This window comes from Lagenorhynchus albirostris, chromosome 9 (genome assembly GCF_949774975.1).
Source record: "Lagenorhynchus albirostris chromosome 9, mLagAlb1.1, whole genome shotgun sequence".
Taxonomy (NCBI): Eukaryota; Metazoa; Chordata; class Mammalia; order Artiodactyla; family Delphinidae; genus Lagenorhynchus; species Lagenorhynchus albirostris.
Window position 1 is genome coordinate 98,530,019 of NC_083103.1, and position 14,596 is coordinate 98,544,614.

Consider the following 14,596-nt stretch of genomic DNA (forward strand, 5'->3'; position numbering starts at 1 on the left):
ATCAAATAGCATAAAAAGCCCAGATGATTTACATTTTCTTTTTGATTAGAGGATTGCATCTACTGTACCAAGGAAGGAAAATCTCTCCCATTTAGCTTTTGAAGATCAAAGCAGCCATTAAATATGCCATATTACCAGCATTTTTTTTTTCCTTTTTGGTTAAGACTAGGAGGTACTTTGCAAATTGAGATCGTCATAGAGAAAAGGGAGGACTTTATTTGGAGTCATATGTACTGATGACAGACCAGTTCACTCCCCTCGGGCTGGACCCTGTGCTTAACCTTTTATTCAGATAGGGCTGTCTACAGCTTAAAGCTCACACTGACCTGTCTACTGAGTTTTGTGTACATAGACTTGACCAAGAGAGTACAAACTGAGAGCTTTCAGAGGCACCATCTGGTTCCAAAAGTTAGGGATCTTTCTGTAGCACATTTGATAAAATCTACAAAGACGAAATGAAGTCACAAGTAAAAATCACTGATACAGGGAGGATGAACCTATGTAGGTATTCAGTTGGGATAAGTCTTGCTTTCCTCCCACGAATGGCTCAGACTGAGTCATTGTTCAGGCAACAGTCGAATTTCCCTTCCCAGATAAACAGCTAAATGTGTAGATCACTAGCTAAGTGTGAAATCCATTCTATCTTCAGCAGCTTGGTACTTATTCAACTTATGGTGTGTCTTAAGTAACAGCATTCTTTGCATCAAGGCCATTTACTGGTTTAACATTATAGACATTTGTTTTCCAGCATATATAAATCAACCATCCCCCATTTTTTTAAAATCACTGAATTGTACACTTGATTTTTTAAATTTTTAAAAATAAATTTATTTATTTATTTTTGGCTGCGTTGGATCTTCGTTGCTGTGCACAGGCTTTGTCTAGTTGCAGCCAGTGGGGGTTACTCTTCATTAGGGTGCACGGGCTTCTCATTGCGGTGGCTTCTCTTGTTGTGGGGCACGGGCTTTAGGCATGCGGGCTCAGTAGTCATGGCTCGCGGGCTCTAGAGCACAGGCTCAGTAGTTGTGGCGCACAGGCTTAGTTGCGCTGCAGCACGTGGGATCTTCCCGGACCAGGACTCGAACCCGTGTCCCCTGCATTGGCAGGCAGATTCATAACCACTGCACCACCAAGGAAGTCCCCATCCTCCATTTTTATTCCATATTTCAATGAACTTAGCTAATTATGACTTTTTGCCCTTATGTGTAGTGTGTAGGTCTAATTTGAGCCTGGGATGTGTCTTTCCCATGTAGATAGTAAAAGGAAAATTGTAGGAGAAAGATGGAGATTGATTTTGAATAAGATGATCAGCTAAAGAGAACGAGTAAATCTGTTTGGATAAAGGACTTGACATTTCTTTTCTGCTTTGGGCAGTCAACAACCCATAGAAGACAAATACTCAGACCTGCGCTATGACCCAAATTGGAAGAGGAAAAAAGAGGAGGGGAAGTTGTTGGCTGTGGAAGCACTGCCAGAGTCTGTGGACAGCTCTGCAGAAAATCTGACTTTGAATCCACTTTACCCTTCCAAGGAGACTTCGATGGAACTCTCAGGGGGGAAAGGTGAACAGAAGAAGAGCCCACCGAGCACAGCCTCCTTACTTGGGAGTGAATTTTTAAACCCAAACTACGAGCCTGGTGCCCATCGCAGCGGGCCATTTTCAGTGCTGAGCAGCAGTGACGCGGAGGAGAAGTCCAGCAACCTCTCTCAGTACTTGAAGAGTTCAAGTTCACAGAGTGAGGTATTCCTGCCGGGATCACACGGCCCTCGGCGAAGGAAGTCCAAACAGTATTTTGTGGAAAAAAACAAACTGACTTTGGGATTACGCACTCCGAAAACGGACTCCTATCTTCAACTTCACAATAAAAAAAGGCGGGAAACTCACCCAGAACAGGTATGTAGCAGCTACCTAAAAATCCCTTCTGAGCACTAGACTGGAATTTGCCTTTGTTTGAAACGGCTAGGTATCACTTCCTCTGGGATGGTGACGTCATTGTAACCACCTGGCTGAGTAAAATGAACTCCGTGTCCCTCGCCCCTCTTTGAAGAATCAAGGGAATTATCCCACAAAGTCTTAAGAGCAAAATAAAAGCCATCAATGGCTTACAGTGCTGTAATTCAATTATTATATTCAAAATGTTTCTATTCAAGGAACCGTAGAATTTTCTTTTTAACTGTATGCTCCATTAGATAAAATACAGGGCTGAGAGTTTGATTCCCTATGTTGGTTGCCTTGTTCCCACTAAGGCACTGGTTTTCAACCCTATTAAATTCCTCCAGTACATTGGAGGTGCAATGACACACTCATATCAATAACAGCAGCTCACTTACAGGAGTGATTCTCAACTTAGAGTCTGTGTACATATTGGGTGGTGGTGCAAGGAGGGCAGGATACAACATGAGTATTTTTCTTTTATTATCCAGTCGATCCTGTTATCTTTCTATTATCTTTCCAACTTCCATTGATAATCACTGTACCGTCTTTTATCCTGTGCAAATGATGTGATACCATTACAAACTTTAGTCTCCCCATCTATAAAATTGGAATAATAATAAGTGCCGTCCCTTTCTCATCTGATCGTTTTGAGGGTATATTCTATCCCAGATGATGGATTCAAAACCTGTTGGAAGGGGGCTTCCCTGGTGGCACAGTGGTTGAGAGTTCGCCTGCCGATGCAGGGGACACGGGTTCGTGCCCCGGTCTGGGAAGTTCCCACATGCCGCGGAGCGGCTGGGCCCGTGAGACATGGCCGCTGAGTCTGCGCGTCCGGAGCCTGTGCTCCTCAACGGGAAAAGCCACACCAGTAAGAGGCCCGCCTACCGCAAAAAAAAAAACTCAAAAACAAAACAAAACAAAACAAAAAAAACCTGTTGGAGGACTTCCCTGGTGGTCCAGTGGTTAAGACACCCCGCTTCCACTGCAGGGGGCACAGGTTCGATCCCTGGTGGGGGAACTAAGATCCTGCATGCTGTGCGGCACGGCCAAAAAACAGAAGAAAAAAAAAAGCCTGTTGGAGCCAGTAAACCTAGTTCTATTTCATGGGTGCACATAAAGATCACATCTGCCCACTTCCTAGTTGACATGTTCGTGAACATGGGAAAACTGGCTGGATCAGTGCATCCACCACCCTTATTGAGGAGACAACTTGAAATTCATCACCCACTAATGTGGGATCATTTTCAAATATGAAGGAGAGGTTATTACATTAAATAGGCATGCCCTTAGACCTCCCCCAAATTCAAACTGATGCTGTGTAGAGTACTCTCACCTGTTCTAACCTGTAAGTATTTCCTGATAGAACAAGAGGGGTGAGGTGGGTGAACATTTGTGATTTTTTCTTCTTAACTGAGAAACTCCTTATATGGTCTTAAAAGATTATGTCACATCCTTGCCTTTGTAACTAATAATAAAACAAAGGAATGGGTGTGTATATTTAGTTGATTATCAAAATGAATACTTAGCTGACTTCAAACAGAATTTTTAACATTTTTGACTCAGTTTTAGTTGTTAATGTACTTTTCCATAAAACTTCTGTGAAATTTTGAATTTTGCTTGGTTGCTCATTTTAAAATATAAATTCTGTGAAAAATGTTTATAGCCAATAATTTCTCCTAGACTAGGGCAATATTTTTCCTTTATTTTTAAATGTGTTCTCAAAAGAGAAGAGGCAAATAGTGAGGCCAAAAAAATTAGTTATATCTCTAATAATAAAAGTGAAAAAAGATTTACTATAAACTCTTTAATTGATTTTGTAATTGCTAATTTTTCTTAATAGTTATAACTTAATTTACAAACAATATCATGGTGTGTTGCCAGTGATTCCATAGCATAATTTTCTTCTCATTATGCCAAGGAGGAAACTTTAAAGCATTTTAGGCTTGCCCAGTCTTTAAGCTTGTGGATTATTCTTTGAAGTGGCCATTGACCTTGTCCACCACTTTCTCCAGGTTCAAATGTTTAAGGGCTGATTGCTAATTATATTCAAAATTGTTTCTTCACCATTTTCCAACCTATATTTCCTTCATTTTACTCCTATTCCTTTAAAAAAGAATACAAATTAGTTTGACCTTACAATGATAGAATGATAGGTATAACTTGTTTATTGAATTATAGTCAGTAGCGTGGAATGTGTTCCTTTCAAATCATTATTTATATATGCAGTATGTGCAGGTTTTTCTACCAGTGCAGATTATACGTCCCCTGATGGGCAAGAACTATGCATTGTATTTATTTTTAATCTTCATGGTAATTAGCCTAACACATTGTAAGGGCTCAGTAAGTACATGGGAAATGCAACGCATCTGTCTTCCGTCACCTCCAAACTATTTACCATCTCCTTCTCTTTACTGTGATTTGAAGTTTATGTGGGAGAAACGGTATTTCTAGAGCAGTGGTTTGAAATTCTGGCTGGATATTAGATTCATCAGAGAAAAAAACCCAAAGTGATTCTCAGCTCTACCCAGACCAGTTTACATATCTGGGTGACATCCCGAGCATCAGTATTTTTTTTTAAAGATCCTCAAGTGGTTCTAACATGAAGCCAGGTTTGAGAAGCATTGCTCCAGACTAGAGCAGTGGCTTTTGTCCTTGGCTTCACATTGGAATCACCTGGAAAATGAAAAGAATACTGGTTCCTTGGCCTGCAGCCCTGAAACTCTAATTTAAGTCATCTGGGGTACACTGTAATCATGGGGAGCTTTCAAAGCTCCCCAGGTATTCCTCGTGTTTCATTAAGACTGATCTAGAGCAGTGATTCTCAAACATCAGAATCATCGGGAGGGCATGTTCCTGGACCTAACCCAAGGATTTCTGATTCAGTAGGGGTAGGGTAGGGCCCAGGGATTTGAATTTTCTACATGGTTCCAGGGGACGCCACTTCTGCTACCAGGCCAACACTTTAAGAACCACTGATCCTTTTTTCCCTCAAACTTTAAGATACTCATGAACGCCCTGAGGATCTCGTTAAAATACGGATTTTGATCCAGTAAATCTGGGGTGAGACTCAAGAGTCTGCATTTCTATCAAGCTCCCAGGTGATGCCAAGGCTGTTGGTGCTTGGACCACACAGAAAGAACATAAAGGGTTTTTCAGAAACCTACAGTAACAACTGTGTAAGTCAGTATCCATTGACCCTTGATGTTTGCAATGGCTGATCAGATTATTGTGTTGATTTGGGGGGTGTGAGGTAAGAAGTTGGGGTGGCAGGTTTGGAGGCTGTTTTATATTAAGCAGCATCCACCTGGAAGGTTTTCATATTTGAAAGTCTGTTTTCCCCGACTCATTTCTTTGAAAGAGATGACAAATACCTTAAAACTAGAAATACTGAAAGGATAAATGACTTCTGTTGTTCAATAAATGAATAAATGTCAATTACCATTACATGGCCAAGAAAACCCAGCTTTTTAATATATCATTTTGTTGCAAGCCTCCATGCCCAGTTGAATCAGACAGGGTCTTAAGCAGTGTATTGTATTTGGGAAGATTTGAAAGTCTAAGAAGTTCACAACATCCCGGTAAAAAATGTGAACCTTTTAAAAAAAATAAAACTTGAAAAGTTCACATTAAAAAAAACAGGCAAGAATAATAAAGCAGGGATTTCCCTGGTGGCGCAATGGTTAAGAATCTGCCTGCTAATGCAGGGGACATGGGTTCGAGCCCTGGTCCGGGAAGATCCCACATGCTGCGGGGCAACTAAGCCCATATGCCACAACTACTAAGCCTGGGCTCTAGAGTCTGTGAGTCACAACTACTGAGCCTGCATGCCACAACTACTGAGCCCGCATGCCACAACTGCTGAGCCCACATGCCACAACTACTGAAGCCCGCTGGCCTAGAGCCCGTGCTCTACAACAAGAGAAGCCACTGCAATGAGAAACCTGCACACCACAAGGAAGAGTAACCCCCGCTCGCTGCAACTAGAGAAAGCCCACGTGCAGAAATGAAGACCCAATGCAGCCAAAAATAAATAAAATAAATTTTTAAAAAAAAGAATGATAAAGCAAGCTCTGGAAATTAAGAGTCATGAGAGAATCTAGCCCCACTAGATAATAGAGTATATTTTAAGCCTCAGTAATTAAATAGTAGGGTAATATTTAATGCATAAACAGACAGAAAAATAGAACAGAATAGAAAGTCTAGAAATAGAACCAAATTAGTGTGAGAATATATGATCTGATATTGTGATTTGATAAAGGTAGGACCCGATTTGAGGTCCAAAATCTACAAAAGACTGATAGATTTGACTACAGTTGACCCTTGGACAACATGGGTTTGATCTGTACAGGTCCACTTATTTGTGGATTATTTAAAAAATACATACTACAGTACTACACGATCTTTAGTCGGTTGAATTCACAAATACAGAACTACAGATATGGAGGGCTGACTGTAAAGTTATACATAGATTTTCAACTGCATGGAGGGTCAGTGCCCCTAACCCCCACTTTGTTTGAGGGTCAACTATACATAAATATCAAAAGCTTCTGCAAGAAAAAAGGCATAAGAAAGCCAAAATATAAAGAACTAGAAAAAAATATTTCTAATTCATATCACAGCCAAAACACTAACAGCTCTAATATATAAAGAGCTCCTAGAAATCAATAAGAAAAAGACCAATATCCCAATATAAAAATTCACAAAAGATATGAATAGATAATTCACAGAAAAGTTAATACATATGGCTATTAAACATACAAAAAGATATCCAACTTTGGTCATTATAAGAGAAATCCAAATTAATACTACATTGGGATTCCATTTTCATCTATAATTAAACCAACAAAATTCCCAAGTTTTGCCCAGTTTACCTCTGGGCAAAAAAGTATAGTCAAGCTGATGAGAGAATAAATTGGATTAACTACTATAGGGGACAATTTGTTAATATCTACTTAAAATACAAATACTACATACACTCCTTGAGAAAGCAAAGCATAATGGCCAAGGGTATAGGCTTTCAAGCCAGGTTGGTTGACACTGACACCTGCTAGCCATCTGACCTTGGGCAGGTTGCTTAACCTCTCTGTGCCTCAGTAACCTCATCTTTAAAATGGAGATAATACTAGTACCTTCCTCAAAGGATTATTAAGAAGATTAAATGAGTTAATATATGGAGAGTGCTTAAATCAATGCCTGGCTTATAGCGAGCACTATATACGTGTTAGTAATTATTATTTTTTAAATTGACCCAACATCTTCCACTCCCAGGAATGTATCCTAGTTATGTGTGCAGTTTTGAAATAACCCTTGAACAAAATCATTTATTTTGTCCTCATTTCTAATAGCAAAAGATTAGAAAGTACCCAGATGTCTATCATTTGGGAAATGTGTAATAAATTATAGTATATTCATATAACAGAGTACACTGTAGCTATTAAAAAAAAAGAGATGTTCTTCATCAACCATTATGGATGGACAACCTATCAGGATTTATTATTACTAAAAGAGAAGCTAAAGTTGTATAAAAGTGTATACAGGGGCTTCCCTGGTGGCCCAGTGGTTGAGAGTCCACCTGCCGATGTAGGGGACACGGGTTCGTGCCCCGGTCCGGGAAGATCCCACATGCTGCGGAGTGGCTGGGCCCGTGAGCCATGGCTGCTGAGCCTGCACATCCGGAGCCTGTGCTCCGCAACGGGAGAGGCCACAGCAGTGAGAGGCCCACGTACCGCAAAAAAAAAAAAAAAACTGCAGTGAGGTACCACCTCACCCTGGTCAGAATGGCCATCACTAAAAAGTCTACAAATAGCAAATGCTAGAGAGAGTGTGGAGAAAAGGGAACCCTCCTACACTTTTGGTGGGAATGTAAGTTGGTGCAGCCACTGTGGAAAACAGTATGGAGGTTCCTCAGAAAACTAAAACAGAATTACCATATGTTCCAGCAATCCCACTCCTGGGCATATATCCAGACAAAACTATAATTCAAAAAGATACATGCACCCCTACTTTCACAGCAGCACTATTCACAATAGCCAAGACATGGAAACAATCTTCATCGACAGATGAATGGATAAGGAAGAGGTAATACATATATACAATGAAATACTGCTCAGCCATAAAAAAGAACAAAATAATGCCACATTTGCAGCAACATGATGCAACTAGAGATTATCATACTAAGTGAAGTAAGCCAGAAAGAGAAAGACAAATACCATATGATATCACTTATATGTGAAATCTAAAATGTGACACAAATGAACTTATTTACGGAAACAGACTCACAGACACAGCAAACAAACTTATGGTTACCAAAGGGGAAAGGGGGTGGGAGAGGGATAAATTAGGAGTTTAGGATTAGCAAATACCAACTACTATATATAAAATAAACAACAAGGTCCTACTGTATAGCACAGGGAACTATTGGATTGGCCAAAAGGTTTGTTCTGTTTTTTTCTGTAAGATGGCTCTAGTAGGGCTTCCCTGGTGGCGCAGTGGTTGAGAGTCCACCTGCTGATGCAGAGGACACAGGTTCGTGCCCCGGTCTGGGAAGATTCCACATGCCGCGGAGCGGCTAGGCCCGTGAGCCATGGCCGCTGAGCCTGCACCTCCGGAGCCTGTGCTCCGCAACGGGAGAGACCCCAACAGTGAGAGGCCCGTGTACCACAAAAAAAAAAAAAAAGTGAGAAAAGATACATAGGTGGTTAATTGTAAGAGGCTGGAGGGGGAGTAGGGTGGGAGCAAAACTTTTCACTTTATACCTTTCCATATCTCTTATTTTTGAACCATGCCTATGTGTTTAGAATATACAGTGTTTTGTAGGAACCCTGGTAACTTCACACCCCCCTGATTGCTCAGGGTCACCTGAATTGCACTCTTGCTTGAAAATAATGGCTCAGAGTAGAACCACTAATTTTTAAATTCAATTTCTCCACAATCATTTCACCATTTTTCATAGATCTGTTAATCTCACATTAAAATGCACTGGAAAAATCACGTTTGAATACATTGCAAGATCTTAGTCACATGATGTGTGAGGCAAGGAACTGATGTAAAAACCAACACACGCTAGACGGCAGCTAAGTATCACAGTCAGCCAATAACTTCGCTGGTGAATATTCAGTGCTTACTTTTATTTATGATTTGTTTCATAACCATAAGTATTTGTCTGAAACTCACTAGAATTTGAGTCAATTTATGATCTACCATTAAAGGAAATTGTCTCTTCAACAATGAGCTACCTTTTTTTGTTGTTGTTTTTGGCTGCGTTTGGGCCTTCGTTGCTGCGTGCAGGCTTTCTCTAGTTGTGGTGAGTGGGGGCAACTCTTCATTGCGGTGCGCGGGCTTCTCATTGCGGTGGCTTCTCTTGTTGCAGAGTACGGGCTCTAGGCATGCGGGCTTCAGTAGTTGTGGCACGTGGTCTCAATAGTTGTGGTTCGTGGCTCTAGAGCACAGGCTCAGTAGTTGTGGCGCATGGGCTTAGTTGCTCCACGGCACATGGGATCTTCCTGGACCAGGGCTCGAACCTGTGTCCCCTGCATTGGCAGGCAGATTCTTATCCACTGCGCCACCAGGGAAGTCCTGAGCTACCTTTCTATCTTGATTCTAATGTGACTTTGAAGGCTGATGAAGGCGAAATTTAGTACAGGCTCAGAAAGGAGCAGTAAGTGCTTCATACATGTTATTCTGGTTTTTTCCTTGAAATTTCTTAAAGAAATTACAGATACTTTGCAGTGTGCATATAGAAAGGTTATTCAATTAGCTATGGCCTTCTAAACAATGTAAAGTCCTGTATAGAGTCCACTACCCATTCTGAGCATCAGCACATCTTTGAGACTGTTGCTGAGGTAGCAGGTAACTCAGCCAACAAGCATTTATTGAGCAACAGTGTGTGCTAGGTACTCTTCTTAGTGCTAGGGACGTAACAGAAAACAAGACATGCAGAGCCCGGCCTGCAAGGGACTTACATCCAGTCAGGTGACAGGAAACATGTAACAACTTCAGGAAGGGATAAACATCTCAAAGGATACTGAATCAACTTTCTTTAATAAAGTAATGAGCAGGGTGTAACTGGGATGTTTAGCGAGGTACTTGGGGAAGGGCTCTCTGAGGAGATATCATTCGAGTTGAAACGTGAATGGACGAAAAAGAAAAGACTGTGTAAGCTCTGGGACCTCAGCCTTGGAAGCAGCATTCTCTCCTAGGGGCAACACAATATAGTGGGAGAAGAGATGAAATTGAAACAGAACACTGGTTTGGGAGTCAGACTATCATGGGTTAAATGCTGGCTTTTCCGTGTACTAGGTGGTACCACCAACTAGATATTTGAGCAAGTGACTCTTCAAACCTTATCTTCTTCGTCTATTGTATGGGGTCCATTTCTGCCTTAGAGGGCTACTGGAAGAGCTTATACAAAGCTCCTGACACGTGGCAGACACTCAGTGAAGGGAAGCTGTTATTACCACTGGTCATTCCTTAAGCCACGAGAAAGGAATCCACCCCGGGAATAGGTTCTCCTAAACAGCTTTTTTTTTTTTCAGGCTACAATGTCTCAAAATGAAAGGGACGTGACTGCAGGTAGAATAAGAACAAAGTGTTGTCAAAAGAATAACATCTGTAGGCTCTTGCAGCTCATTCTATGATGTGACTCCCAAAAGACTGTACACAACGGGGGTGGACACACCTCACACTCACCATGCTGTCTCCTGAGGGTCCCCAGTCAATCAAACACTGCCCCATGGATTATAGGACCCTACAGTCTTGTACCCAACTTGTTGGCAATATTTCTTTAATAGTTGCCTTTGGTCTCAGTTGTATTTCAAATATTTACACTTGGTGATAAGGAACATATGAATATTTGACACTTTGAAGTGCAATTTCACATCATAACTCTTTCAAATCTATCTTCTCCACTGCCTTCACAAATGATCTTCTTAGATACAAATCTGATATCAATCTCCTGCTTAATGAGAGTCCCTGTTGATTTCAAGATAAAATTCTGACTCTCAGAGTGGTACTCGAGGCCCTTTGTGACCTGGCTCCTTCCTGCCATTTTAGCCTCATCCTTTGTCACTCCTCCCTTGCATCCTATGCTCCAGTCGTACTCTGGGAACTCACAGCTCCCAGAACCCAGTATTTCCCCTGGGCCTCTGTCCAGGCTGATGGATTACTTTTCCCTGTCTTGTTTGCTTGGGAAAATCTCAGCCTCCTTCTGAGATTCAACTCAAAATCCCCTATCTTTATGAAGACTCTCTGAGTTCCTCCCTCATCCTTGAACATCCACCGTAGAATCCGTAACACCACACTGCACTATTTACTGTATGTGTCTGTACGTCTTTACATGACTCTGAGCTCCTAAAGGCTCATCTCTGAACTCCAAGAGCCTGGCATACAGTAAGCACTTTCTACATCTTTTATGAAGGAATGTGATTTTTATATAGTTTTGGGGGGGTTCAGAATTTTACCACTTTCAAAATGAAAAAATAAAAAAGACTAGCGAGCTTGTGCTCTTGACTTGAATAATGGAATTTGGCATTGAAAGACCAGATTTGAGCCCCGTTATTATTAGAGCCAATTATTACCTTTGGTAAATACAAAAAAACCTTGCTGAGCTTTGTTTTTCCCCATCAGAGTGAGGTTACAAATGTTTGCCTTCTTCTACAGACCCAGGATTATTTAGATGCCCAAATAAGATGCCGTATGTGAACACTTTGCATAATCATATAGCCCTGTATAAATATATTTATTATTGAACATTTGATTTGAATTTAGCCTCCCATTGGATAAGATTAGTATCGAAGTGATGTGACACTCTCCTTTTCCATGGTTTTAAATTTCATGGTTTGTGAAACTTTTGGTTGTCTATAAAATTAAACTTTACCTTTATTTAAATTATGATCTTTTTCTAATTATGTTTGGTTAGAAACACAGAATTCTTTTTTATAGAATTCCTCTAGTCTGATGGTGTTTTTGAGTCCCATATCTCATATTATACTCATTAAAAATATGCTTCTACAGAGTAGGTACTCTGGGTATGTTCATTGATTGACCTTTTGTTTTTTATTTTGCCCTGTGCAACCACAACAAGAACACTTACTTATGACAGCATAATTTAAACTGAACTTTATGGTTTTTCAGTACAAGAAGTTTCTTAAGGCATCTTTCTTGTATGCACTATTCGGCACTTATTTATCTGATCTGTGGAGTGACACTTCACTAATTCGACATCACTGAGGAGGGATCCATGGAAAGAAAACTTTCCCCATAACTGAAGCACGCCCTTTCAAAAACCAGAACTTGAACAGAATTAATCCTGTCTAAGGATAGGTGTCCAAAGTGTGCCTGGAGAACCTGATAATTCTGTGCTCTCTAACCCAGGCCATAGTGCACTGTTGTGCAGTAAAGTCGAGAGCTATGGTGATGGGAACCATCCTTTGCCTCTTTACCAAATTCCCCCAGATGCTACGATCCTGTGGTCATTTTATAAACTGCTGTCAGTGTATATGCTCTTCAGGAGCTTCTGGCCAAGTGGGAAGCAGACATGTAAACAGTCAGAACCAAGTGATAACTGCTGTCCTGGATACATGTCTGGCCCCAAAGGAACCCAGAAGAAGAAGTATCCAAGTCTGTCGGGGGAAGTCAGAGAGGGCTTCACGGAAGAGGCAGTCACTGAACTGATTCTTTAGGGAGAAGTAGAAAGTAACAGGTGGAGGTGGACAGCAAAGTTACTACAGGCAGAGAGAGCATATGGGATGGCATGAGGGTGAGAAAGGACACTGTTTAAGTAGAGACCTGTGGGTACAGGGGGAAGCACTTTGGTGCTGGTCATGACCTGGCAGTTGGTCAGTTAATCAAGTAAAGCGGTTAAAGCAGATGTGGCAAACGACGACCTTAAGTACTTTACTTTCACTTAAAGTATATAAATACGCATTAATTCACCAACCTTTTACTGAGGGGCTGGGCCTTCCTGCCGGTGTATATTCAATGGACTACAGATTTGTATTATCTTTCTCACGTCAGTTTGAAACATCTATGGTGTTCACTTCCGATTTCTTTGTCTTTTTTTGCAGTACGCGGGCCTCTCACTGTTGTGGCCTCTCCCGTTGCGGAGCACAGGCTCCGGATGCGCAGGCTCAGCGGCCATGGCTCACGGGCCCAGCCGCTCCGCGGCATGTGGGATCTTCCCAGACCAGGGCACGAACCCGTGTCCCCTGCATCGGCAGGCGGACTCTCAACCACTGTGCCACCAGGGAAGCCCCCGATTTCTTGAAAGCAACGTAAAAACTTAAAAAGTGTTTAGAAACGAGCTAAGATCATAATCTTTCTAGATTTTTGTGACTCTTCCCCTAGTCTTTCACAGACACCCCTCCCCAGTTATCTTTCCATTTGCTTTATTGGGTCATTCTAAATTATTTAACTTATTTTTTCATGGAAACAACTCTCTATTCACACTCAGATTTCTCCAGATGATCTAACTTTTAAAAAGAAAGTTCATAATTTTAACAACACATACAATAGGAATAGACAGGTTTGAGAACACTCATAAAAGACTCCTGGTAAATATATAACTCAACTAGTGGAAATAGACGTACCAAGGCATACCACAGAGTAGCTGACCAGCCATGAGCATTTGGCCCACTATCTTAAGAAAGGACCGGAGAGTGTTACTTAATCTAGCAAGTTAGTTAAGCAGAACTTCCGTGTCGTGCATGACTAGATCATGAGGATGGGCGTGTGCGTATTTAGGCTAGAGAAATGGGCATGGGCCTTTCATGTAGGCCCCTGTGTGTCATTTTAAAGCGGGGGCTCTCAGGATGTGGTCCCCGGACCAGCAGCATCAGAACCGCCTGGTAACTCATTAGAAATGAAAATTCTCGGGCCCCAGCCCAGATCTCCTGAGTCAGAAACTCTGGGGTGACGCCTTCACCTCTGTGTTTCAACAAGCCCTCTAACTGATTCTGATACATGCTCAAGTTTTAGCCTACTGTGCTGGAGAGTTAGGCCTTTCCTCTACATGACATGGAATCGCTGAAGGATTTTAGTAATGGAGGAGTTTGAATCCTGTGACCAACCAGAGGTCACACCTACAATATTCTGAGTTGTGTTAACGGGAAGTTCAGACACATTCCTAAAAATCTCTTTCGCGTTCTTGAAGACAGCTGATTGCTTCGTTCCTTTGCATATAATTAAGAGCTTATTATGTGTCAGGAATTGTCCTAAGTACTTGGAACGCATCCGTGAACAAAGCAGACAAAAATCCCAGCCTTTGTGGGGCTAACTTTCTATTAGGAGGAGACAGACAATAGACGAAACAGATCATCAGCGTACTAGTAGGTGATGTAATGGTGAGGAGAGAAATGAAGCGCAGCAGAGGGAGAGGGGATGCTGGGAGCGGGGTCACAACTGTAAACAGATCACAGAGGAGGTGGGAGAAACCGCCAGGCAAATATTTGAAGAAAGGGCTTCCTTGGAAAAGGGAACAGCAAATGCCGAGGGCTGAAGTGCTGAAGGGCCATTGGGCCTGGGGCCGAACCAGCGAGGGAAAGAACAGAGATGGGATCCTAGCTTCCACCTTGTTTTGCCGACAGCCTCCAGGCTTTAATATAAACCACAGATCTAGCCAGATAAACGCTAGATTAGATTGTTCTGATGTAACGGGAGCGTCCA

General features: G+C 41.7%; 1 protein-coding gene across 1 annotated transcript in view; it reads left to right on the forward strand.

The window, feature by feature from the left end:
• JHY (junctional cadherin complex regulator) overlaps window positions 1-14,596 on the forward strand; it is a 66,226-nt gene that overhangs the window by 15,819 nt on the left and 35,811 nt on the right. The window contains exon 3 of the mRNA XM_060157986.1: window positions 1,375-1,894. Within this exon, the coding sequence (XP_060013969.1) occupies window positions 1,375-1,894 (520 nt within the window). The remainder of the gene's footprint in view (window positions 1-1,374; window positions 1,895-14,596) is intronic.